The sequence below is a fragment of the Ixodes scapularis genome, unplaced genomic scaffold (genome assembly GCF_016920785.2).
Source record: "Ixodes scapularis isolate PalLabHiFi unplaced genomic scaffold, ASM1692078v2 PGA_scaffold4__175_contigs__length_147842914, whole genome shotgun sequence".
Classification (NCBI taxonomy): Eukaryota; Metazoa; Arthropoda; class Arachnida; order Ixodida; family Ixodidae; genus Ixodes; species Ixodes scapularis.
In genome coordinates, this window is record NW_024609879.1 from 82,223,751 (window position 1) to 82,248,121 (window position 24,371).

The 24,371-nt window shown below is 49.0% G+C and overlaps 1 protein-coding gene and 1 pseudogene across 1 annotated transcript; both read left to right on the forward strand.

Annotated features, from left to right (window-relative positions):
• Nucleotides 1-2,087: 2,087 nt before the first annotated feature.
• LOC115313383 lies at nucleotides 2,088-9,514 on the forward strand (annotated as a pseudogene).
• A 4,362-nt stretch (nucleotides 9,515-13,876) lies between these two features.
• Nucleotides 13,877-15,192, forward strand: LOC120844514. Its single transcript, XM_040216325.1, has 3 exons — nucleotides 13,877-14,260; nucleotides 14,308-14,760; nucleotides 14,911-15,192. Exons 1-3 carry the CDS (start codon nucleotides 13,877-13,879, stop codon nucleotides 15,190-15,192), a joined length of 1,119 nt encoding a protein of 372 aa, XP_040072259.1.
• The last annotated feature ends 9,179 nt before the right edge of the window (nucleotides 15,193-24,371 follow it).

Here is a 24,371-nt window from a genome sequence, read left to right on the forward strand (position 1 = left end):
TCTATCGACAAATTGGCCTTTTACCAACTGGCTTTCAGCAAGTTGGCCGGATACCACGACACACAGGCATGAGCGCCCGCAAAAATATTCCCGGAGGGAGGAGAGGGGCCGGAGTAGAAATGAAAACCCTCTCGTTTTCTTGCGTCTTTTCCAGAAGCAGAAAGCTGCAACTTCCACAACACCTCCTTGCACCAACACCTCCGGGCGCCCTTGCAAACTCGGGACGTCGGCGACCGTTCGCGCCTTCGTTCGCAACAGCAGCACTGTTATCTGCACCTCCAGAAACACAAAATTAATTTGATTGTCGGTTGACACGATAAGGGGTAACAAGAACGAACGGGCGCCTATGCACACAGGGAACGTCGGCGACCGTTCGCGCCTTCGTTCGCAACAGCAGCACTGTTATCTGCAGCTCCAGAAACACAAAATTAATTTGATTGTCGGTTGACACGATAAGGGGTAACAAGAACGAACGGGCGCCTATGCACACAGGGAACGTCGGCGACCGTTCGCGCCTTCGTTCGCAACAGCAGCACTGTTATCTGCAGCTCCAGAAACACAAAATTAATTTGATTGTCGGTTGACACGATAAGGGGTAACAAGAACGAACGGGCGCCTATGCACACAGGGAACGTCGGCGACCGTTCGCGCCTTCGTTCGCAACAGCAGCACTGTTATCTGCAGCTCCAGAAACACAAAATTAATTTGATTGTCGGTTGACACGATAAGGGGTAACAAGAACGAACGGGCGCCTATGCACACAGGGAACGTCGGCGACCGTTCGCGTCTTCGTACACAACAGCAGAACAGGCCATCTGCAGCTCCGGAAACACAGAATTAAGGTGATGGTCGGTTGGCAAATGGTAAGGGCTGACAACACCAAACGTTGCACAGAAGACCCACAGATAAACCACACATCACAGTCGCTGAACAGCGGTCGCGAGAACAAGGGACCTCAAAGGGCCACAACTCGCTTGCAGTCCTCGTAGCGTCACAGCGTTGTAGTCTTTGCACAGTTGGTTGCAGTGGTCGCAGCCAGGGTCAGGGCCCGGCAGTCGAGGCGGCCGAGGCAGCCGAGTAACGATATGTGGCCGAAGTGGCCGAAGCCCGCCGCCATCGCAGCTGATCGCAGCCGCCCAGTGTACGTAGCAGCAGTGTCGGCATCGTTTCGAAGCTTAGCGGTTTATGACGGATGTTTAAACTTCTTTCTTTATGAATGTCGAAAACACCACAGCAAAATAAACGGTTGAAGGACCGACCTGGTCGTCTTGGCCCCTACGTAAACGGCTTAGATCCAACCTTGGTGCCCAAATCTTGTTTATCTAACAGCGTGCTGATGAAGCTTGTAGCAATGATATTTGTATAGTTTTCCTTGGCGTCGGTGGATAATAAGGACTTTAAATTTCCTTTTATCGGTCTGGGTTTGTTTATGTGTGTTTTGGTAAATAAAAATTAAAAAAAAAACTTCACGAAAAAACAAAAACGCTCCTCAATGGGTCGAACCTTTGACCACTTTGTCAGTAGTGCGATTGCGATGTTTTACCCCTGCCCCAACTGAACAAGGAGCAACTCGACCTCCTCCTTTCATCTGAACTTCCGTTCCTCCCTTCTCTGGGCAACTTGTCCGCAACAAAGAGGAACAGTCGCTGTTGCTACCTTTCTCCTCCTTTTTTTCTTAGAGTGTAGAACACTTGAAGAATATCGTTACGCCAAAAATCGCTTTAAAAGTTCATATTTCCCCCGAACGATACAGGAGTGGAACGCGCTGCCAGAAAGCACTGTTGCAGCCAACACCGTTTCTGAATTTATGAGAGGTCTGCAAAAGTTATTGTAAAAATTATGTACCTATATCTGTTGCTCACAGTGCTTTGTGTATTTCTTTTTTGTGAGTGTGTTTCCATTGTGCTTGATAATATAACCGTATAATACGCTGGTAGTGTTATGCTGCGCACCATGTTCTGCGTGGCTATTTTATGTTCACTTTTGTCGCTCACCCCTATTATGGTCCCCGTTGTGAGGACTAATAGTATTGTCAAATAAATAAATAAATTAATTAATTAAAAACCGGCGCGCCTGCATCCGGTTTAATGCACAGGTGGGCCCGTAAATGTACAAAGGCTTTGCGGCACGCACTACCGCTATGGCTTTCTTTGATCATTTCTTTTCCTCTCCCACAGCGTACGAGCAACGTTTCACACAATTGCTCATCTCCTCCGTCGTTTCCTGTTCATCAAGATGGCCGCCCCCACACCCATCGCAGCAAACACGCCGGTAAACAGCGAGACGACTTACTCCACCATTGATCCAGGCATTTACGTTTCCACCAATAACCACCAGCGGGCATATAACCTGCAAATACTGGACCTACTACAAGCCTCGTTTATGGATGACACTAAGGAACAGCAGTTTCTGGACGTGGGTTGCGGCACCGGAGACTTTACTCGAGATCATCTCCTTCCACGTTGCACGCCACTTGAAAGAATGGTTGCGGCCGATGTCTCCGAGGATATGGTGGAGTATGCTAAGAAGAACTTCGCCCATCCCAAGATTTGTTACGATGTCCTGGACATATCGGGGAACGACGTGGCTGACTTCGTCAAGAGATACGGTCAGTTCGATCGCGTCTACTTATTCCATTGCGTACAGAGGGTGACCGATCAAGACGCGGTACTGAAGAACATCGCCGGATTGCTCAAACCCGGTGGAGGATGTCTGCTTCTTTTCGGAGCTTCATCAAGCGTTATGCGTTTGAATAAGGCACTGGCCACAATGGATCATTGGAAAAAATATCAAAAGGTGAGATGACATTCACCCTTATCAAGACACTCGCGTTTCTCTGCTTTGTTTTTATTCGCCATTTGTCCTGAAACACTCGTTAGCGGATAAAAAGGAACTGTGCACATTAGCTTCCAAACACTGTGTTAATGTAACTATGTAGCTTGAAAGACATAAACACATAAACAGACACATAAACGGGCGCTAAAAGAGCGCAATATTTTGTTTTCAAATCGCTACTACAGGAACTCCCCATGCAGGCTTCGCGTTTTTACTTCCTTGCGCGAAAGCCCAAATTGACATGCAAGGTTGTGGAATTAGACCATTTCATGTTTTGAGCACACGCTCCTTGACAGCCATTTTTTAACTGCCTGGGAAAATGAACTGATGAGCAAGGGGATACCACGTTGCACGGTAATATGCACGTAGAATACCAATACAACGAAAATCTGCTCATATCACTCTCGTTCTGTTTCGAGTTCACAGCAGTGCGGGCAACAGAGCAGGCAAGCCTGTTCATTTTATTGTATAGTCCCGTGAGCACTCTCAACTCGGCATCCCGTCGACACAATATTCAGGGGGCAAGTGTCATTTGGCTGTTAGCACATTGTGTATATTATATCAGTGGTCCATCTTTCGAGAGAAGATCGCCATTTGACAACGTTAACATACATCTGTGCATATATTTCCTGTTTTAACATCTTAGAGTATGTGCCCACGTAAGCCAATAAGGCTTGTACGTGGGGCGCGGCAGGTACAAGCTCAGGTAAATAGACACTCAGGTTAAAATACAATGTGTGCCTCTGGCATATTCAATCGCTTAATTATAATAGTATCCATGTTAAACTCTGTTTTAGAAGTTTCAACCAAACAAAAAAACACTCTATCACATTAATGTTTGTTTCAACGTTTATTTACACACTGAGATGAAAAAACCTATAAATATTCGCAATAAAATCAAATCTATATTTATACACGGTCGGAAGGGTGGTCCGCTTCGTTGATTCTGATTTTCTTGATAATTTGTTGCCTTTTTTATTACATTTCGTTTCTCCTCATTGATCCATATTTTAGATAGCTTTATTTTATTTTGTGCGGATTTTTGAATTGAGTTATGTCTTCAGGCAGTTCTTTAACAAGTTTAGGTACGTTGTATTTTCTTGATGCCTCGCCATATTTCTTTTCTATAAATGATTCTCCAAATATTCAGCTTGAACGTAACATTCATTCGTTAACAGTTTTTATTGTATGAATATTGATTAACAAATGTTCTGTTAATATATAATACTTCAATTGGTCACTAAAGTAGTACACTTCTACTTCTTTCTGCATAAACTTATTAAAATATTTTTTTTCGCTGTTATGTTTTACCTTTCTCTATAAATTCTTTTCGATGGTTCAGATTTTTGTTTTCAGATATTTGGCAAAGTCTCCCGTAAACAGTTATTCTACATTTTAATACCAATTTTCTCGATAAATTATATATCATTCGAAGTACAGAGCGGGGAACTATATCTCGAATATGAAAAATATGTGCAGTTAGTATTCTTCATTTCTTGCATACCTTTTCTACATAAACTTTCCATTTAAGATGACGGTCTATCTACAATCCAAGGTATTTTACATTGTCGATGTATTCTAGTGCCGGGCAAGAACAGTTGTTACAATAATTTCGTCCTTGTGTTTGTACGTTTCTTCTCGTCCCAGTCTCGGCGTTTTTAGTAAAATGCTTGTGTCTCTTTCTGTGTCAATGAGTGGCTGTCCTGAGCTCAAATTTCTTAACAAGATCGAATGAAAACAAGATTTCTATTGACGCTGAGAACGGTGCAAGAAGCTAAAACTGAAACGTAGAGGAAATCCAGTTCTTACTCTAAATGTTGATTTATAAAAACTCAAAGAATATTTATATGAGTAACATCACAAGGTATGTGGGATCAGACAACGATTTTACTTTAAAGAGTTTGTTGCCTGAATATTTTAGTCCATGGGATGTTTCGTAAACCGCATTGATATTTTATGGCTTCATTTTTCGCCACTCAACAAATAAGTGAATGCCTTTGGCAGCTCATCGGAAAATGCCTAGGATTACCTCTAACTCGCGGTTTCCTTTTTTTCGTTTTTTTACTTGTTTAAAATAAATAATTTTTTATAAACTATGGAAGCCAAGAAACACCATCCTGGGAATACCGCCATAGTCAAACTTAAACATTATCAAAATCTAACAATAGGTTGGCCACTCAATCTCTTGTATCTAGCAAAGACATAACTAGTGGCGAGGCTCTCGTCCCTTATATCTTTGTTTTCCACATTCAGTAGTTTTTAAGGATGAATGTCATCCAATGCAATCTCCTATCCACCCTCTGAAAACCATTCCTTGCACTTCCACGCAGGTGTTCGACAATACCATTCCCCCAAGCGCAAATTTGGTGAGCCGAGATGCCCTTCTGCCCTAGATGTTGAACCTTCTGAAGAACGCCGGTCTAGTTCCAATTACCTGCGAGTTGATGCAAGGACCGAACACGGATTTCAGCCCCGAGGAAATGACCCGTAAGCGAAGATATATTAATCGTTACTAACTGCTCCTCTCTAATGTTTGATAGCTTAATACCAGGCTAGATGATTTAATACAATAGCTTTTAGGAAGTCATGTCGCTGAAAAGCCGGCGGTGGTGCGACTGGAAAATCCTGAATGGTTGATATAGCCATGATGTCATAGCCATATGACCTCGTGTGGAAAGTTCAAACAACCCACAACGTGAAAAGAAAGTGATTAAAACATGACATGTAATGCGAACTTTGACGTCGCCATTTGTCTCAAACGATTTCACTTTCTAAAGTAATTCATTTACCTTAAAAGTTGGACGAAGTTTAGGTGGAGATGCGATTCGAACCCTCGGCCCTTCGGTTGCGAGCCCGAGACGCTAACCACTTGGCCACACAGACGCAGAGCGCAACAAAGTATAGGCTATATAAAAGGATGGCCCACGTCAATATTCTAAAATTCTTTCATACCCGCAATGTGTTTAATACCGGGACCCATTCGGGCAATGGTATACGTGTTTACGTGTTGGTGGGGGCTTTGGAAAAACGCTGTTCATACAGCTTGACTAGTCCTAAGCCCCCCTAATTTCAGCAGCCACAAGCACCCTGCACGGAAAAAAAGAAATGCACTGAGAACACTAAACTAAGAAGAAGTTGAACAGTCGGCAAAGAGTTATATGGAACTGAAGAAAATAAGCAGACACTATAGCAAAAAGTCGTTTGCCTTCATCGTTCAAGGCACTACAACAAAAAGTCTCAGGCGTACATTATTTAAGACAAGACAGAAAAAAACACTGCCGCAGAATATTCAAGAAAAAACAAGAAAAAATAGTCTACGTTAATTAATTGTACAATATACAAAACACGAGCATATTAGCCTTTACAGAAAGACACGCAGAAAATACACACAAAGGCACCGTTCATTCGTAGCCGATTTGCCCTAAAGCATCATGTCCCGCAAGGTGCCCACCGATAGCGTGTCAAGTTCTATGTTTTTCATATGAAGGTGGTTAAGGAGCGTCGGTAGCGTGTATGCTGTGGTATAATGACCGTAATTTGTTCTAAAAAAGAGGAACTTGCCAGTCTTGCAGAATGCGTGTTTGGTACGAGTGTAAATGAAAGTTATTTGGAGCATTTATGCAAATCACCCTTCACTTTAAGTCCTGTGTTTGAGAATCACAGAGTCTAAGCCTCCTTGCAGGTCAACCGTGAAAGATAATTCACATAATTGAACATATCTTTTTTCTGAACAACCCCTTCCCCCCCCCCCCCCCCCCTGTCACCTCCTTCTGAAAGCTCTCCAGCATGGCTGACACCAACCTCGTATTTCCAAAAGAAAAGACTTACGGCGCGATCCACTTGTTTCTCTGTGGACAGCTTTGTTTCCTGTATTACAAAGAAATTAATCTCTTTATCGTCAAGCAAACGTTGTAACTGATAATGCAATATCCGAGAGTGAAAACCACGTATATATGAACTCCCCAAGTGAAGGCCGTCATTCATACTTTAAGGGCGCTGCGTTTCTCGGTCCTAACTTGTCAGCGGCTTTCATAACGAGTGTAAGCGCTCACTCGATTACGTGCTTGCAGCGTTTATCTCATTCCACTTTCCCTCGGTGCTGCCCGTTGCGCCGCTGTCGGTGCACATGTCGTCGTTGGCTTTATGGTCTTTGATCAGTCTGCTTTCTTGACCTGGTTCTGTTAGCCCTTGCTGGCCCGGTGAATTTGGAGTCAGTTCTTTTGAAGCCTCGTTGCCACAGCTGGCGCTCCCGTTCGCAGTTGGGGTGACCTTATTTTTCGTCGCCACAGGTGAGTCTTCCTGGATTTGCGGCTGCTTGTCACTTTCTGTTTCGGACCCGCATGGTAGCAAGGGCAAGTTGACGGCAGTTGCACCTGCGGTTGCCCCCACTTCACCGTCGGGATCCACAAACTCGGTTTTGTCCATGAACTGTTCTAGATTCTAGTCTGCTTCCTCTGTAGTCCCCTCAGTGTGGACGCATACGTAGAGTAGCACTCGCAACTATCGTGTCCGAGTTTGTTGCAGGCCGGACATTTTGGTGCTCGGCACTGTCCTCGAATGTGGCCCACCTTTTAACACCGTAGGCGCAGTGGTAGTCTCCCAGGCACGGTTACGAAGGACTGCAAACCATAGATCTTGATCATGTGAGACAGGTCCGAGGTGGTAAAGGCGTCGTGTAGCGTCAGGCTGGTTTCTCGGGTTATGGTTTTCGTGCTTTCCATGCCGCGTACTCGACAATGCTTCGGACTGTGCCGAACGGTTCAAAGACCTCCACGACAAGTCAGTATTCTAAGTAGGTTCGAAGCCACTGGAGCTTTACCTCTATAACCTTGGCGCTGCGGTCCAGCACAAGGCACATACTTTTTAACCTTGAGATCTCCTGCTTGCTTCACCTTCTCCGTGGCCGCAATGCTTGCGAACGTGGCCATTCAGGTGTAGCTCATTTGAAATTGACCGATTGAGATCACTTCGGCCGTGCCGACAATGTCCTGGGGTCCATCTCGCAAGTCAATGGAGTCGGCCGACTAATCCACGTGCTAGAAAACCAAATTCCTATGCATCTTCCCGTCCGGAAAATAGGACAGCAAAATACGGCACTCATCGCCGCCGCTGGCCGCGGCATTGATGTTTCCTTGGCCCGCCGGGACTCATAACGCGCCGTTATCAGAGCGCGTGATTCTTCCGTCCGCTCTCGTCAGAAGCGAACTCGTGCCACGAAGACACGCTGGCGCGGCTTGAGAACGAGCGGGGTTTATATGTGTAGCCATCGCGTTTCAGTCTTAAAGTCAAAGCTTAAGCCTCCTACTGTAATTTTTATTTATTTACACAAATACCTGCTGCGCCGTCAGGCATTATGCAGGGGGGAACAAAAGAAAAAAAAAACATTCAAAAGACATTTTCAGTAATGCCAATCGACGATCATTCAGTACTACACTTTCACTCGAGCACGCTTCTCTGCAGTCTGTTATAAAAGACATCATTATTGATAACAGCTAACAGTTCTTCCGGAAGGGCATTCCACTCCCGGGCGGCTTGAACTAAAAATGAATGCCCTATATCTTTGCTTCGACGATACAGTTCAATGAGACGGCCCTCAATACAACGCCACAATAGCTCTTACTGTAGTCGCTGAGGGCTTAAGGAACGTAGAGCGTGGCTTATATTGTTCAGTCTTCTTCGTGATTAATGCTTGGGATTTCTTAGCGGCTTATGCTGCATTCCTATTGGCTGAGGAGTAAGAATGACACGTTTGGAACTCGCCACTTTCTGCGTTTCTTGAACTGCCAACGAGTATAGTTTAAGTTCTTGGCCTATACAGAAAGAAATCTTTTTAACACTCTTTGGCTACTTGCTCCGCGCTTTTGGGTAGCTGCTCCGGATTTGGTGAAGCCTTGGCCTGTGACGCCACGTGATTTCACTTTACCTGCTAATTTTGGCGGCAAAATTGTCCTCACATGACCTGAACACCAATTCAGTTTCCGCGTTAAATTTAATGGAAACGATGACGTCGCGTGACTTCGTGTCACGTGACCTGTGCACAAATTTTGTTTCCCCGCTCGATTTAGCAAAACAATTGACGCCTCGTCACCTGAGCACTAATTCACTTTCCTCGCTAAATTTAAAAGAAAAAATGTCGACACGTGACCGTGTCACGCTACCTATACATTAATACAGTTTTCCCGCTGAATTTAGCGGGAAATGACGTCACTTAAACCTCCGCGCTAATACAATTTTGCCGCTAAATTTAACGGGAAAACGATATCCCATGCCTTCGTGTAACCTTACCTACACAAGTTACCTATATATATTTTTGTTGTTTGTTTCAGGGCTTCTGATGTCCTTGAATTGCCTTTCGGCACTTGTGACGGAAGAAGAGAAGGCCCTCCTCCTTAAAGACGTCACCGAATATTCGTCCAGGATGTGGGCTAACATGGCGGCCGGTTCTTCATCCCTCCCCTCTTGCATGTTTCTGGTGCGCGCCGACAAACCACGACCCTAAGCGGCGTCGGGCAAACACCTGTTTACATACTTGCTGTCTAGAAGCTGTTGGACCAACACCGTATTTCTGGCACTATCGCTCACAGTTCACTTTTTATTGTTTTCCCTATATCCCGCACTAATTGATGTGGAGCAGCTGTTCCAAGGTGGTGGAGAAAGGAGTTATGCAGGCTAGAAAACAAAAGAGGTTTCACAGATGATTTGCGTGATGTCTCCGTCCAACATCTTTTAATAAAAGTCTGTTTCGCTTGACCTTTCTCCGGTTTTTATGCCCCGTTTCCACAAAGTCCGACCGAAGCTGACATTGCGATTTGAAAATACCAATCAAGCACCGCCAAAAGTGCATTGTCCCGGCGTTCGATCGTCTTTGTGTGTGTCAAACCAATCTATCACAGAACGAAGCGCAGGATCATAGACGTTTGCAAGAAGCCACGCTTCGAGAGCTAGTCTGGCTACCGTGGATGAAAAGCACTTTCTTTGGGCGCCAGTCTGGAAACAGTGGGTATAGCTCAGCAATGCTAGACTATTTACTGATCTATCCACACCAACAGCAAGATGGCGGCGCAAAGAAGCAGTACTTGCAAACGTCTATAGCAAACGCATAAATGCTACAAGCACCATGACGATGCACTTTTAACGCCCGCTGGGAAATCCACGTCGTAACAGGTAGCATATACCAGCGGCCTGGTTCGTCTTGTGTAACCGCCATCCGATACCGGTGGAGACAAATCTAGCCGTAACACAGCGAGTCGGTGAACAAAATCATTATTTGGTCACCCATATGGTGCCTGTGAAGCGTCTAGTGCTTGTGTGTTTATTGCGAGTGTTTTTTTTTTTTTTTAAAGAATCATTTAATTTTGCTTTTTTTGTCATAGAACTGTCATTCTGTGGACGACCGCGATCCTGGCGGTGTCAAAGCCGCGGTGATAGATGTGGCCGACGCCAGTTTTGCTCGAGGTCGCTTTCCAGCTCTACACTCCACGGAAACTTCGCCAAACTAGAGATAGGCTCCGCGACCACTACGACATTTGCAGTGGCCGCAGAAGTCGTGTTTGTCTACTATAGTTTTCTGCAGTTTTCTACCCCTTTTCGCCGCATTTAACCACGTTTAACACTCGCATTCCCTTCCAGTTTTAGCCGGGACTTCTAGCACAAACCTCCAAAATCGCGACCTCCGACAGCATGAGGCTTCAGCTTCCCTGATGTCATTTGATGCCACTTCGGAACCACATTTGATGCAAAATTAGGATAGGAGGCTAAACACACCAGTCAAAGACACGTTCCAGGCACTGCACCCATAAGCTTGGCTCAAAGGCCAGTAGCGTTCCAAGTGTCGTTAATGTGTTAGCTAGCCGAATCACTCTTCGGGTTTCCGGGCTTTCTCAAACGGCAGGTTCACGAGGAAAAGGAAAGGCGACGAAAAGAACGTGGAGCTCCGTAGAGCATGGTCCCGTCCGGCTAGGGTAAATTCTGCAGAAACAAGGAGGAGCATAAAACACGTTCTCATAATTCGCCGCGTTCAAAACAACAAATATGGTAGCAAACTGAATGTTTATCCTATTCATAAAATTTATAACAACAACATTACAATGCGCAAAAGGTTCATTTCACTCCCTTTTTATGTCTCCTTGCGTGTTGATCACCATTAATTATAAAGTAGGAATTTCTCATACCAATTTCAATGCGCTTTATAAATTGCTTTACCACTCACCTCCGTTAAGTGCAACAATCTCCCAGCATCTGCTGTTTCAATTTTTGTCTGTGATATTTCCAGGATAGTGAAGTTAACTTGTTTACTTGAATTTATCTGTAACTTGTTTTCCCATGTAGGAAATAGCGTAAAATTGAACTCATTCACCCTGAACATACTCAGAACTCAGTTAGTATTTTCGTCTTCTTCCTTGTTTTTTTATCCGTATGAAAATTGACCATATCTCGCTTCCTTGTCTTCTGTAACAACCAAGTGGCAATGTCTATCACACTTTACCGTCGAGTGCCAAGATATAGCGACTCTTTTTCGGTAAGCGTAAAAAACGAACTGCTAACACAAGTTTAACTCATTTTCATGATGTTGGCTGCCTCTATGAACTCACGTGTTGATGGGTGATAGTTATTTTCAATTACGGTCCTATTTTTGAAGTCCGCAGCGCACCCACAGTCACGGCAGTGAATGCCCAAAACTCCAAAAGCGGGCTCGTGGCCTCATGGTTATCGCGCTTGCCTTGCGCGTAAAAAGTAAGGTTCGATGCCTAGACGCAGGTACACATTTTTTGTTCACTCTGTAATATGATATTCCTGTAAATTCGAGAACCGTGTTGCTGATATAAAGTTAAAATGTTCTACGCGCCGGGCCATCTACGCCGATTGTTCCAGAAGCCCAAGCGTGCATTTAGGGGGCTCCGCGTGGCAAGTCGCTCTCAGTCTTTCGCCAGCGTTTGATCCGGCCACTTCGCCGTCATCGACGCTCGCCTTCGACACCTGTTATTGCTCTTTTGTTTTGGCACAAGTTCGCCTTCTTAAACGTTTAGTTTCTTCGTCGGTCCCCGTCTCGCCAGTCCATCGGTGACAATAACTGAAATGACAATAACAAGAACTGAAAGTTTTCACATTTTGACTTTTTTAATTTAAACTAGTAATATGCAAATACTACCAAGTACCATGTTTGAATCATGTCGTTTAACACCCCAGACTGTGGTGCAGGAAAGGAAAAGCTTTTAGTCGAAGGTACGGGCGCAAGAGGAAACGTTTTAAACTCAGCTAACTGGTTTATTTCTCTAGCATCCTGTATAAAGCCACACAGCCACTCTCAGCCACCGGCTATGCAGAGATCCCCATTGTTGAGGACATTTATAAATACAACTGTTTTAGTATTTCAAGATACTTTCAACAAAGCAGATCTCCGCGCAGATGAGAGTGGCTGCGTGGGTATATATAGCATGCTTGAGGTATAAACCATGTAGCAATAAGTTTGGAACCCTCTTTCTGCGTATGTTCCTTCGACTAAAAGTTATTTTTTTCCTTTTCTGCATCAAAGTTTCAGGGGTTAAACGACATGATTAGATACCAACAGGTCGCCTGCGAAATATCCAGTGATGTAGACTAACCGCATTCTGACCTTAAAGGATTGATGCAACATTTTTGTTCTATACGCGAATACCGCTTAAAACGAATCCCTGACGTTAATGACCAATGAAACTCGCGTTTGTTTTTCTCCCCACGTCAGGACCGTCGCTCAAACAATTAAAGAAAAACGAGCAGCGTTTACTCCCTTAACTTGCAGCCAGAACAATTGGCCTCGTGATCTGAAGTAGATTATAAGCTGCCAGTCTTGATCATAGTCACGCTCTGAGTTTGGCAAACCACAGAACATGCGCTGAGTTACAGACATTCTTAGGGTTCGGCTACTGTCTTCATTGCTGCGATTGGACACGAGCCATAACCAGAATGCTTGTCCAGCTATTGAGTATCAGAGAACCCAAATCGGCTGCTCTCGCAATGCTCGGGTTCCAACTATGAGCCGCATTCATATATTGTCGCTGGGCGACTATGCCGACGCTGCGACCCCCCCCCCCCCCCCCCCGCTTTATGAACCTTTACGACAAAGAGACTGAAAGAAAGCGCTCGTTTTCATCCTTGAAGTTACACCACAACAAAGGTGTTTCTTGGACAAGGGTGTTGCGTGCGAACATACTTGGGTCCTACCAGTGCCAGTATACTCGTTTAAAGTGAAAAAAAGCTCCAATTGAATATCGTTGCACCACACCTTTAACTCTTCAATGTAAAATACTCTTTGCTGTTCGCTTGGTAGGCGTTGAAAGCCGACAGTTTGTCATCAATGAACAAAAATCTAGCTTACGAATCTATGACGCGACGCTCGTTGCTGCTGGTAAAAAGAGGGTTTTGTGCTTGACCAGAAATGACCACATGTCTATAATAGTGTCATATTAACTCGCCGTTTTTCATTATCTCTTGGGGTGCATTTGGAGCTGGCCACGGGCCTCGCAAGAAAACGTTTAATAAGCACAATGAATGCTCTAAGGTCCTTGGGCGAAGAGTGAAATTGGAGATCCGAGCGATAGCGATCTTAACGTCTTTCAGACCTATTGCATAAAACGCATCCTTATATTATGCGTTAATTTAAAATTGACAGATGTTTCAGAATTCACATTCTTTGAAACTTGTTTAAAGATAAGCCAATTTTGTGTCTGAATGAAAAGTCGCCATAATTTTGAGCATGGATCCATTGAAATAATTTTTAATGTCCGTGTTAGAACTATAGTGTCGGGAAAATGATGTATTTCAAAGTATACACAGTGCAGCAGACACTGTGTTTTTGGACATGAAGTTCATGCTGTAGGCTCCATTAGACCGATTTACTGAATAGGTTAAGCAGGCCTTTCTATTCAGTTTGGATCCACTGCCCAGAGACCTGGCATCACTGCTCGACTGCAGCTTTGTTGAACAGATTTTCAGCTGTGTGAAGTCAAAAAATGCACGACAGAAGTTTGCAAAAAATGCATTTTCCTTCGCAAGTTCAGAATAAATGGCAGTTGGAGATGACAGGGACACCTTTAAATTAGTGTCGATAGAAAAGCTGTTCAGCAATCTGCTCCAGTTGAAAAAGAAACCACAACTCTTCATTCACGCGCATAACCCCAACTTGACGAACGCAGGATACAAGTGTTACAGAGACTTCAGGGATGAAAACGTGTACGAGGGGTTACAAGATGTTGTCGGAGACGCGTTCGTAACGACACTCTTTGAGATATTGTATTCAGACGAGGTCAAAATAGCCAATCCTTTAGGTGCGAAACGTGCAGTCCACAAGCTCACAACAATGTACCTCACATTTTTTAATATGCACCCGCGCTACAAGTCCAGGTTGGGGTTCGTCGACTTGGTAGTTCTGGCAAAGTTCAAAGACGTAGTAAAGCATGGCTTTCTGCCATCTTGAAACAAGTCCTTGATGAGTAGGAGGAACTCGGCTGCCAAGGCCCTAGTGTCACGGTAGATGGCGTCCCAGAAACCGTGAAGGTTATTGTGGTGGCAGTCTGTGGCGACAACTTGTCCCAGCACAAGTTGGGAGGGTTTTCGGCAAGCTTCTCTCAGGGGCATATATGTCGCTACTTTACGGCAACAACTGCCAACCTCCATGCAGTGACAAGTGAAGAGCAGTGCCAGATCATGACGAGGGCTGACGACAGCAGTCACCTAGCCGCAGCCAAAGAAAACCCGCAAGACGGTCGCAAGCTGCATGGCGTTGTGGGTCCATCTCCAATGGCACAATTGGCTCATTTTGATGTCACTACACAAGTGGCCCCCGACATGATGCAGGACCTCTTTGAGGGTGCATCTGCTCACATCATAGGGCACGTCACCAAAGGTCTGATTGACGAAGGAGCACTGACCCTGGAGGATCTTAAGAGGGTACATAGCTTTCCCATGGGTACAATGACAGAAAAAACCGTCCGGAACTACTGACAGTAGCATTCCTTCAAGGGGGGCCTTAACGGCACAGCGGCCCAAAAATGGTGCCTGTTCAGGCTGTTTTTCCTGATATTCGGTACATCTGTCCAGGAAGAAAACACGCACTGGAGTGTGCTCCTCCAGCTGCCCAACATTGTCACTCTCGTGCTGTCTGAAAAGATTACTGAGGACTGGGTCGCATACCTTGAAGTCCTAGTGAAAGACTTTGTTGAAGCATTCACGGCAATGTATCCTACAGCTGAAGTCCTCCCAAAGATGCACTACATGGTGCACTATGCAAGACTGACGGCGGCCCTTGTATTTCTGCGCCAGTACTGGTGTCTACGTTTCGAACGAAACACTAGTAATTTAAGTCCATGGCTTCAAAAGTAAAAAAAAAAAATCATCAACCTTTGCAAAACCCTTGCGACTCGGCACCGACTCCTGCAGAGCTACGAAATGAATTCTATCAAGTTTCTTTTATGCCCGAGAATGCTGTGTGCCCGAGCTGTTGACAAAGAGAGCTCTCCAGCTGCTGTCCAAAGCTTGGAAATCGAAGTGGATCTCTTGGATGCAAAAAACGTGTTTTTAGACGCCGGAGACTACAGGGTAGAAGACATCCCGGTAGTATGTACCGGAAAAGTTCCCCAATTCACACAGGTACGGAACATTTATGTCTCAAAGAATGGTGCTTTCCCACTGCTTGAGAGACTTTCTACAAACTGTTTTCACCAACATATCTGTGCCTATGAGGTCACCAAAACAGGGATGTTTCAACTCTCGAAATGTGGTCCTGAACTGGAGGCCTCACATCAGCACTTGTACCTGTACAATGGTGGACATGTGTGTCTTTGTTATGACGTAGTATTTTAAACAGCCAGTGCCCATTCAGAGCCTGTAAATGTGCTTATCGTATTAGTTAGTGTTACATGGCAATGTAAATGGTTTCTTTCGAGGTATGCTGTCCACATTTGAAATGAGACGAGCACTGCAATATAAACAATTCCGTTAACCTTCGGTGGGAAACTCCCTTTGCCTACAGTGCCTGTACAATTTGTTGATCAAGTGGGTTAATAGTTTTCTAATGAGCAGCCGCACACTGTCGCCGCGAAGCGGCGTGAATGTAGGCGGGGGGCTGGCTTAAGACGCTCCCCAGTGACCCACGCGCCGTCCAAAAAGCGTGATCCTAATGGCGTGAGCACTCCGCGTCGTGCGTATAACTTTACTCTTCTCAATAAGCGAGTGCGACCGAGCAACTCGGCAACCTCCTAAGGAAATTCGATTAATGTGCGGGGCAGACATGTGGGAGTTTCTCGTACGACCTCTTAGACGTACGACCGGTTGAACGAACATTCACGCTGGGATGTTGTCTGTCACGCGATCGTCCCAAAACTCTAGGCGCATATCAAATATGCTCGATGAAATGTGCCGAATGAGCCAGTGAAGGCGAATCCTATATCCAGAGACAGAGAAATACTGAAATACATGGACAAGATTCCAGATATTTGTGTACGTTCGTCCTGTCCGGCCTCAGTCGTGGTATTCAATGCTTCATACTTCACTGCACTTAAAGGCAAAATCAAATTGGGTAGGACAGGCGTGCAAGTTCGGCGGAATTGAGGAGGCCATTTGCAACAGATCTGCACGCAGAACTGACCGATCACACCTTTAATGAGAGCACGCTCTTTACTGAACCGCACAAGAGAAGACGACAAGAGTATCCTCACCTCGTTCTGGCGAACATTTAAGTCAACTCACGCCCGCGCGTAAATTGCTGTGCTTTTCTCGAGATTTGGTTAAATTCCTCGAGCACGACGCCAGCTGCCAGCAGTTTACTGCTGTACAGTACATGGTAAAACCCGCGACTGAAGCATGTGGGAGCCACGTGTTCCCCGTCTCCCTATCTAGGCCTAGCACAAGCAGGCCGTGGAAGCGTTATGGCGACGTCATCCCGGATACGGGGGTAAGGCCGCATTCCTCGAAGAGGGCGTGTCTTCCCTCGCCCTTTTGGGTGAAAGTGCCTCCGGCGCACCCTTCGGAAATGATGGTGGACGCCGCCCATCTGCAGGATAAGCCACACTACCTACCCCGGGCGCGTCCACTTTCCGCTGGCTAGATAAGCGGCCCGCGAACGGCGGCCCTGACTCTCGTTTTGGGGGAAGCTCTCGTCGTGAGCCTTTCTTTTTGTGCTTCCCCTTTGTTCCACGAATCTGCCTAAAACGGCAGCGGGGGTCCCCTCCAGGTGAATCTGTCTAATACGACAGCGCCGACACTTTACCGTTCCTTTTATTTATTAGTTTGGCCGACGGGCACAGCGTGGTGGCACAGGAGCCTAATAAACCCGCTTCTTCAGTACCTTTGCGTTTCGGAGTGATTCCTCTCCTCGAAGTCTACGGCAGCCTCCGGACGGACCCGGCCGTAGCAATCCTCAACATCGTGCTACGGAGTGGGATCGACCTCGCGGTGCAGTGAGGTAAGTCAAATACCACATTTGGCGCCCTAACGTGCGGCTCTATGTTGGCTGCCGAAAAAAAAAAAAAAAGATATAGTTTGCAGCAACTATTTGCAAGTCAGACAACCAGGCCAATTTCCGGCCATGGATTTTGGGGGCCGAGGGAGAGGCGAACGCCCAAAACCCGACGCCGCTTATCGGCTTTGGGGCAACTTCAGCCACGCAAGGACACCATGAGCAGGTGTCTTTCCAGCCGAGCTTCGCAAACGGGGTTGACCCGCACTGCCCCGCATGCAACCAGGGCACCCCTTCGCGGAGCGCGCCAGCTTTCGTCGCTGAGCCAAGCCCACCCGTGACTCGCGGAGTAAACACGGATGTGGTCGAACAAGAAGCGATGACGCAACAGCAGGCATGTGCAGCCTCTTAGCTCGATCTCTTCACCCCGGACTGGCCGTCAGCTTCTCCACACGGAGATAACACTGACGCCGGCCACACGCTGCAGCACAGCAATGTTGCTCCAGGCGCAGCGCACCACTCGGCGGGCTCACACAGAGGGAACAGCCCGCCACCCTCACAAGCGGGGAGCGATTCTCACCACAAAGAAAACACGCTCGGCGCATATCACCCCCTGCTAGAAAACGCAACTCGGGTGATCGAGAGCTTGACGGGCGCACTGCAAACAGCAGTTAGGCCCCCACCGCCTGCACGGCCACCGGTTAGAATCCCTGTCCCGACATACCGAGGGTACGGTGACCGATTGAGCGCGACAGACTTCCTCGAGGACGTGAAAAACTACCAACAGGCCATGGGAATGTCAGACAACGAGATACTGGAACGCATCTTGCCAATCTCGTTGGTGGACCAAGCGGCGCGGTGGCTCCGTCTAACCGGAAGCCAGCTGTCGTCGATCGAGCAGTTCCGCAAGGCATTTCGCCAGGAATTCCTCCCTGCAGACTACGAACCCAGGATGAGGCGAGAGCTCGAACAACGGACCCAACACCCAGACGAGTCACTTTTGCAGTTTGTGAGGGCGATGCAGGAGCTCTTTGAGCTGGCGGAACCATCAGCGCCCAATGCAGAGCGGGTGGAGCGAGTCATTCGACAATCGCACCCGACTTTTGCAGCGTATCTCCGAGGCAGTCGTTTTCGCGACTTGAGCGAACTGGCCTCGGAGGCTCGGCGGATCCAGGGAGACATTCTGGCCGCACGAGCGTATCGGCCCCCGCCGCCAGCGTCAGCGGCACTCGAGCCGCGCTGCGCGTAGAACGGGGACGCGGCGTCCCGAAACAGGAGACACGACGGCGCCTACTACGCAGACGAGCGAGGTCGGAACTCGTACGTCATATCCGATCGTGCGCTCGACCCGTACTCCTGTGGACAGAGGGCAGCAGAGACTGCGCCGCAGTTCAACAGGCGAGATCGGAACACGGAGTTACCGACGCCACGGGAAGAAACGCGGCCAAAACGTCCGTACACCCAGGACGAAAGGGGCGGCGCGCATCAGAATCCGAGACAGGACTCAAGAAGGGTCACGCAACAGCGTTGCTTTCGCTGTAACAGCGCAAACCATCTGGTTCGACAATGCCCCGAAGGACAGAACCCCGGTTTCCGACAGACGGGAAACGAGCAAAGCCGCCGATAACCAGCCCGGCGGCTAACGGCGGCACGGAGCAAGATACTCTTTTGCCGTCGGCCTATAGAATAGGCTTTCCGGCAGGCACGCCAGCGCCATTCATAGCCCTGACGATTGTCGGCCAGACGTTCAAGGCACTGCTGGACACAGGAGCCAGCGCCTCACTTTTCGGAGACGAAGTGTTGACCCACCTCCGGCAAAACTCAGTGCGTCTGAGGGACGGCAACACGGCTTTCCGACTCGCGTGCGGTACCGCCCATTCAAGCGGTACAGTGCGGTTGGTTGCGAGATGGGAGACCCGAGTAAGACGGCAACGCATTGTTCATCTCCCCAATCTTTCCGTTCCAATCATCCTGGGCAGAGATTTTCTCGCCAAAACAGGCATTGTGATCGACGTGGGTAGCGGTGGCTACCGAGAGGGCACTTTCGCTCCTCTGGAACCCTTCTGCGAACCCCCAACTTCAGAAAAACCACTGGTTAATGGGGCAGGCAGCAGCAGCCGAGACGAAGCAACAGCCTCCAAAGATGGGGCAGGCAGCAGCAGCCGAGACGAGGCAACAGCCTCCCAAGAAGCGAGTACGAACTCCTCGGCACGTTCCTCGACGCCAGATCAAACGAGTGCCGTAGTGTCGGAAGTAACGCACCCCCTGCTGACAGAGTCATGCAGCGTGTCAGGGCGAGAAAAAGCCCGTTTGTCGAACTTGTTGCGATATTATGAAGCAATGTTCACGGATCGGCCCGGGTGCACAAACCTAGTGCAACACCGGATCGACACTGGCGACACGCTTCCTCGAAGGCAAAACGCGCGCCCCGTCAGTCTGTCTAAACGCAAAGCCATCGACGTTGCGTTGGACGAAATGATCGACACCGGAGTTGTCCGACGGTCAAACAGCCCCTGGGGATTCCCTGTTGTGTTGGTGCCAAAGAAGGACGGCAGTTCACGTCTGTGCATCGACTACCGTCGTCTGAATGACGTCACGCGGAAAGACGCATATCCGCTACCGAGCATTGACTCGATCCTGTCCAACCTCGGCAGCGCACGGTATTTTACAACCTTGGACGCCAGCCGAGGTTATCTCCAAGTTCAAATGGAGAAGGGTGACGAGGCGAAAACGACCTTTGTTTGTCACCGCGGGCTTTTCGAATTCACGAGAATGCCCTTTGGTCTGTGCGGAGCTCCAATGACGTTCCAGCGATTGATTGACCGAGTACTGGGAGAAGCCAAGTGGAGCCATGCAATGGCCTACCTCGACGACATTGTCGTCTGCTCCAACACCTTCGAAGATCACCTACGAGATTTGAAGGATGTGTTGGATAGGCTAAAGGCAGCGGGGATGACACTGAACCCGGAAAAGGCCCAAATAGCAGAAGCCCGCATCAACTTGCTTGGTTTCACGCTCGATTGCGGGCGCATTGCGCCGAATCCCGAGAAGCTACAAGCTATCCGGGAGTTGCCTGCGCCGACGGACGTAAGCGCGCTTCGTCGTTATTTGGGATTGGTGAACTTTTACCGCCAATTCATCTCAAACTGCGCGTCACTTCAAGCGCCACTCACGCGGCTACTCAGAAAAGCCGTGAGCTGGAGTTGGGGTCCCGAGCAGGAGGCAGCTTTCCGCTGCACTTCGAAAGCTCTCGCGGACACCGCGGAACTAAAGCTTCCCGACTTGAACAAGCCTTTCGTGATCCAAACGGAGGCGAGCAAACTGGGCCTGGGAGCGGTCCTGCTCCAAGAGCACGAGGGCGTGCTAGGACCGGTGGCTTTCGCTAGCCGCTCGCTGGTGCCGGCAGAGGTGAACTACATCACCTGTGAGCAAGAGTGCTTGGCCATTGTTTTTGCCTTAAAGCGCTTCGACATTTACGTCGACGGGACCACCTTCGTGATCGAAACAGATCACCAGAGCCTGATATGGCTGTCCAGACTTCGCGAACCCGCAGGACGGTTAGCGAGATGGGCCTTGCTACTGCAGAAATATGACTATGTCGTGCGGTACAAGAAAGGCAGTTCAAACGTGGTGGCCGATGCACTGTCGCGAGCACCCGTAGACTGTACCAAACTTCCCGCGAGTCAACAGGCCGAGCCAACGGCAAATTCTATGCCATGCGAAGCCGAAAAACAGTCCCAAGGGGAGGCAGCATCCCTGACCTCCTCGGACGAGACCGTGAACCACATAGACGCAGTGAGCGCGGTGGGGATCGTGTTCACCAAAGAAGAGCTACTGAAAGCTCAGCAGAATGATCCGTTTTGTCGAAAGGTGATCGACGGGCTCTCGAGAGAGTCGGACTCTGTGGAGTCGGGCGGTGCGTCCGCCGTGTGTAGCACTGCTGGTGTTGCAGTCAACGCCGAGTGTCAGGATGTATCTTGTACTGATACTGACACGCTGGATCAATTTCTGCTGAATGCCGACGGTCTCCTGCTAAAGTATATCCCATCTGAGAAGGACACAGACGAGGTGTTCAAGGTAGTAGTGCCAAAAAGTCTGAGGTGCGCAGTAATGCGTTACTATCACGACTCGCACTTGGCCGGACACGCGAGCGGCTCTAAGACTTATACGAAGTTATGCCGTGTCGCAACCTGGCCGGGCATGAAAAGGGACGTATTCCGCTACGCCCGCACGTGCCACACCTGCCAAAGCTTCAAACCAAAAGGCGGCAAGCCGCCGGGCCTTATGCAGTCCATCCAGAGCCAGGAACCATGGTCTTTGGCCGCTTGCGACGTGGTCGGCCCTTTACCGAGGAGCCCCAAAGGACACCAGTATTTGCTGGCTGTCACTGACCACTTCAGCAAATGGGTGGAACTGTTCCCGCTACGAAAGTTGACAGCCCGAGCAATCACGGAAAAGCTCATGGAGGTGTTCACCCGATTCGGGTTCGCCGAAGCTGTTTTAACAGATCAAGCGAGCTACTTCGTCGGGAAGGTATTTGGGGACGCTTGCAAAGCTCTGGGCATCAAGCACAAAACGACCACACCCTACCACCCGCAGGCGAACATAACAGAGCGATGTAACCGAAACATCAAACCCATGCTGGCAGCATTCGCCGAAAACCACCGCGACTGGGACGCCTATATCCCTGAGATCGGGTTCGCACTTCGATCCACGGTCAATCGATCGACAGGCTTCACACCCGCCTTCCTCACATTCGGTAGGGAGTTGCCGAATCCCATGGACCGTGTCCTAAGGGCAAACGCCGGGGTGAACGACGCGCAGTCTACACAGACTGAACACGCGCGCTCGCTACAAACTCGGATGACGGAAGCCTTCTCGGAGGCCCGTCGCAATCTCGGGGTAGCGCGAGCTAAACAAAAAGCTCAGTATGACCGCTCTCGCCGAGATCTCCGCTACGAAGCTGGTGATCTCGTGCTCAGACGAAACCACGTTTTGAGCGATGCCAGCAAAGGCTTTTCTGCTTCGCTGGCACCAAAGTGGTTGGGCCCGTACCGGGTGCACGAAATACTTTCGCCACTCGTGTACACGCTGACTGAGAAAGACTCGAGAAAAGTCGGCGGGCCGGTGCATGTCTGCGATCTAAAACCCTACCATGGAAGAGGAAAAACGGGGGACGAACAAACACAGGCCCCGCGGCTGCAGGCGCGCAAAACGCGAGACAACGCCAGCGAGGAGCAACAGGCGCCTCGTTAAAATCTGCGAACTCGGAAAACCTAATATCCGAAGTATTCGCAAAGGCAGCCCAGTAAGTGGCGAAATGTCACATTAAGAGAAGTGCAAAGATAAGGAATGCACCAGCCGCCTTCGCGAACGCGTCAGCCACCACTGTTGGCAAGCGGTGACCTAAATAGGACACCTCAACGTTCGCTGCTGGATCATCCCGTAGGGAGATTCCCCTCCATACTGCGGGGTCCGTGGGAAAGGGTAGGCAGGCAGCCATTGGTCAGTTTGGCCACCCGAGACTCTCTGGTGTCCCGCCAGGGGTTTCCTACGAGTTTTCTTCGGAGGCAACCACAGGCCGAAGGGTCATTCTCCAGTTGTCTGCCAGCCAGCCCTGCCATCAAGCCAGGATGTCCCAACCACCAAACCACTGGCCCCGCGTGGTGGGCCGCGCAGGAGTGCGCCGGGATCGTCTGCCCTACTCGCGGGCCGGGGCCGGTCGTCGCCATGAGGACGTCGTGGAGGTCCGCCACGTGGCCACATGGACTTCGCAGGAGGGGACGGCGAGGCCTCTGGTCTTCGTGTCGGCCGACCCGTGGGGGAAGCAGCCTCGTGTGCTGTCCAGGACGCCGGCGGGACAGGTGATGGAGCCCTTCCGCGGCAGGACCCTCTCCATCCTCGACGAGGAGGCCGGGGGGGCCTGTCTGGAGCCCGCTCCCGACTCCCGTTCCTGCCGCGGTTGCGGGTCCTTGTTCGTCCACCGGTCCCACCTGCGGTCCCTGAGCCACGGGGAGCGGATGACGGCTGCTTCCCTCCGCGGCGCCAATGCGGTCGCCTTGGTGGTGGACCGCATGGGTTGGGACCCGGGGTTCGCGGCGGCCATCTTGGCAAGGGCTCCCCGGCCGCCGTGGGCCCCATCGTTCTCGACCACCTGCGGGCGGCGGACCAGGGCGCTGCGCCGGCCTTGGACCTTCTGGGGGGTCCTGCCGGGGACCTGGACGCCGGGTTAATGGACCTGGACGGAGACGGCGCCCAGCTCCTTCACCCGGAAGAGGAGCTCCTCCGCTAGCGGCTTCGGTGAGCACCCCATTCCAACGCAGGAACGCCACCGAAGACGCCATATTTGTGAGCCCCAGCATGTGGGGTCGGTACCGGACGCGGTAGTTTTTTTTTTGGTTTCTTTTCTTTTTGTTTGAGAGTCGGTAGGCAAATTTTGTTTTTAGTCCTACCTTAGCCTTAAAAGGACCATGAAATGATTTTAAAATCAAATTTCATCCACCGCACGTCGTAAAAGGTGTGAAAATAAACACAAAAACACAAAACTAGGGAGCCAAAAAAAATTATTTGCTATAGAACTTTTAAAAGAAAAACTGGACTCTTTTGCCACTTCTTTCCTTCGAAAGCTCTGCCTTTTCACTACGATGCATCCGCAGAAGCGGAGCACGTCAGCGGAATCCACGTCGCCTATTGGGTAAGAGCCTACCTCACCAGCACCGCGATCGTAAACAATAAATAGCCGGCGAATGTTTCCTAACAGTTTTGTTAAATAATATTCAGATCCACATTTTGTAGCATAATTAGAGATGTGTGGCGAAAATTGCCAAATTTGATAATGCTGAGAGCCAAGCGCCATCTATCGTGTGGTAAACGAAGCAACTACTGCGCGTGCACAGTAGGGCAGGGCCGACTTGAGAACGGTTATTTCGTTTGGTTTCCTTCTTCTCAAAACTCTGACTGACTGAACTGAACGCGTGCCGACTTCAAGCAGCAAGAAAAAAATGTACTTAAAACAGACCACGACGAACGAGAACGCTGGATCCACAAACACCCGAGAAGAGCGACAACAGCCGCGAATCCCGCTCCGACGAAGCTCTCAGAATAT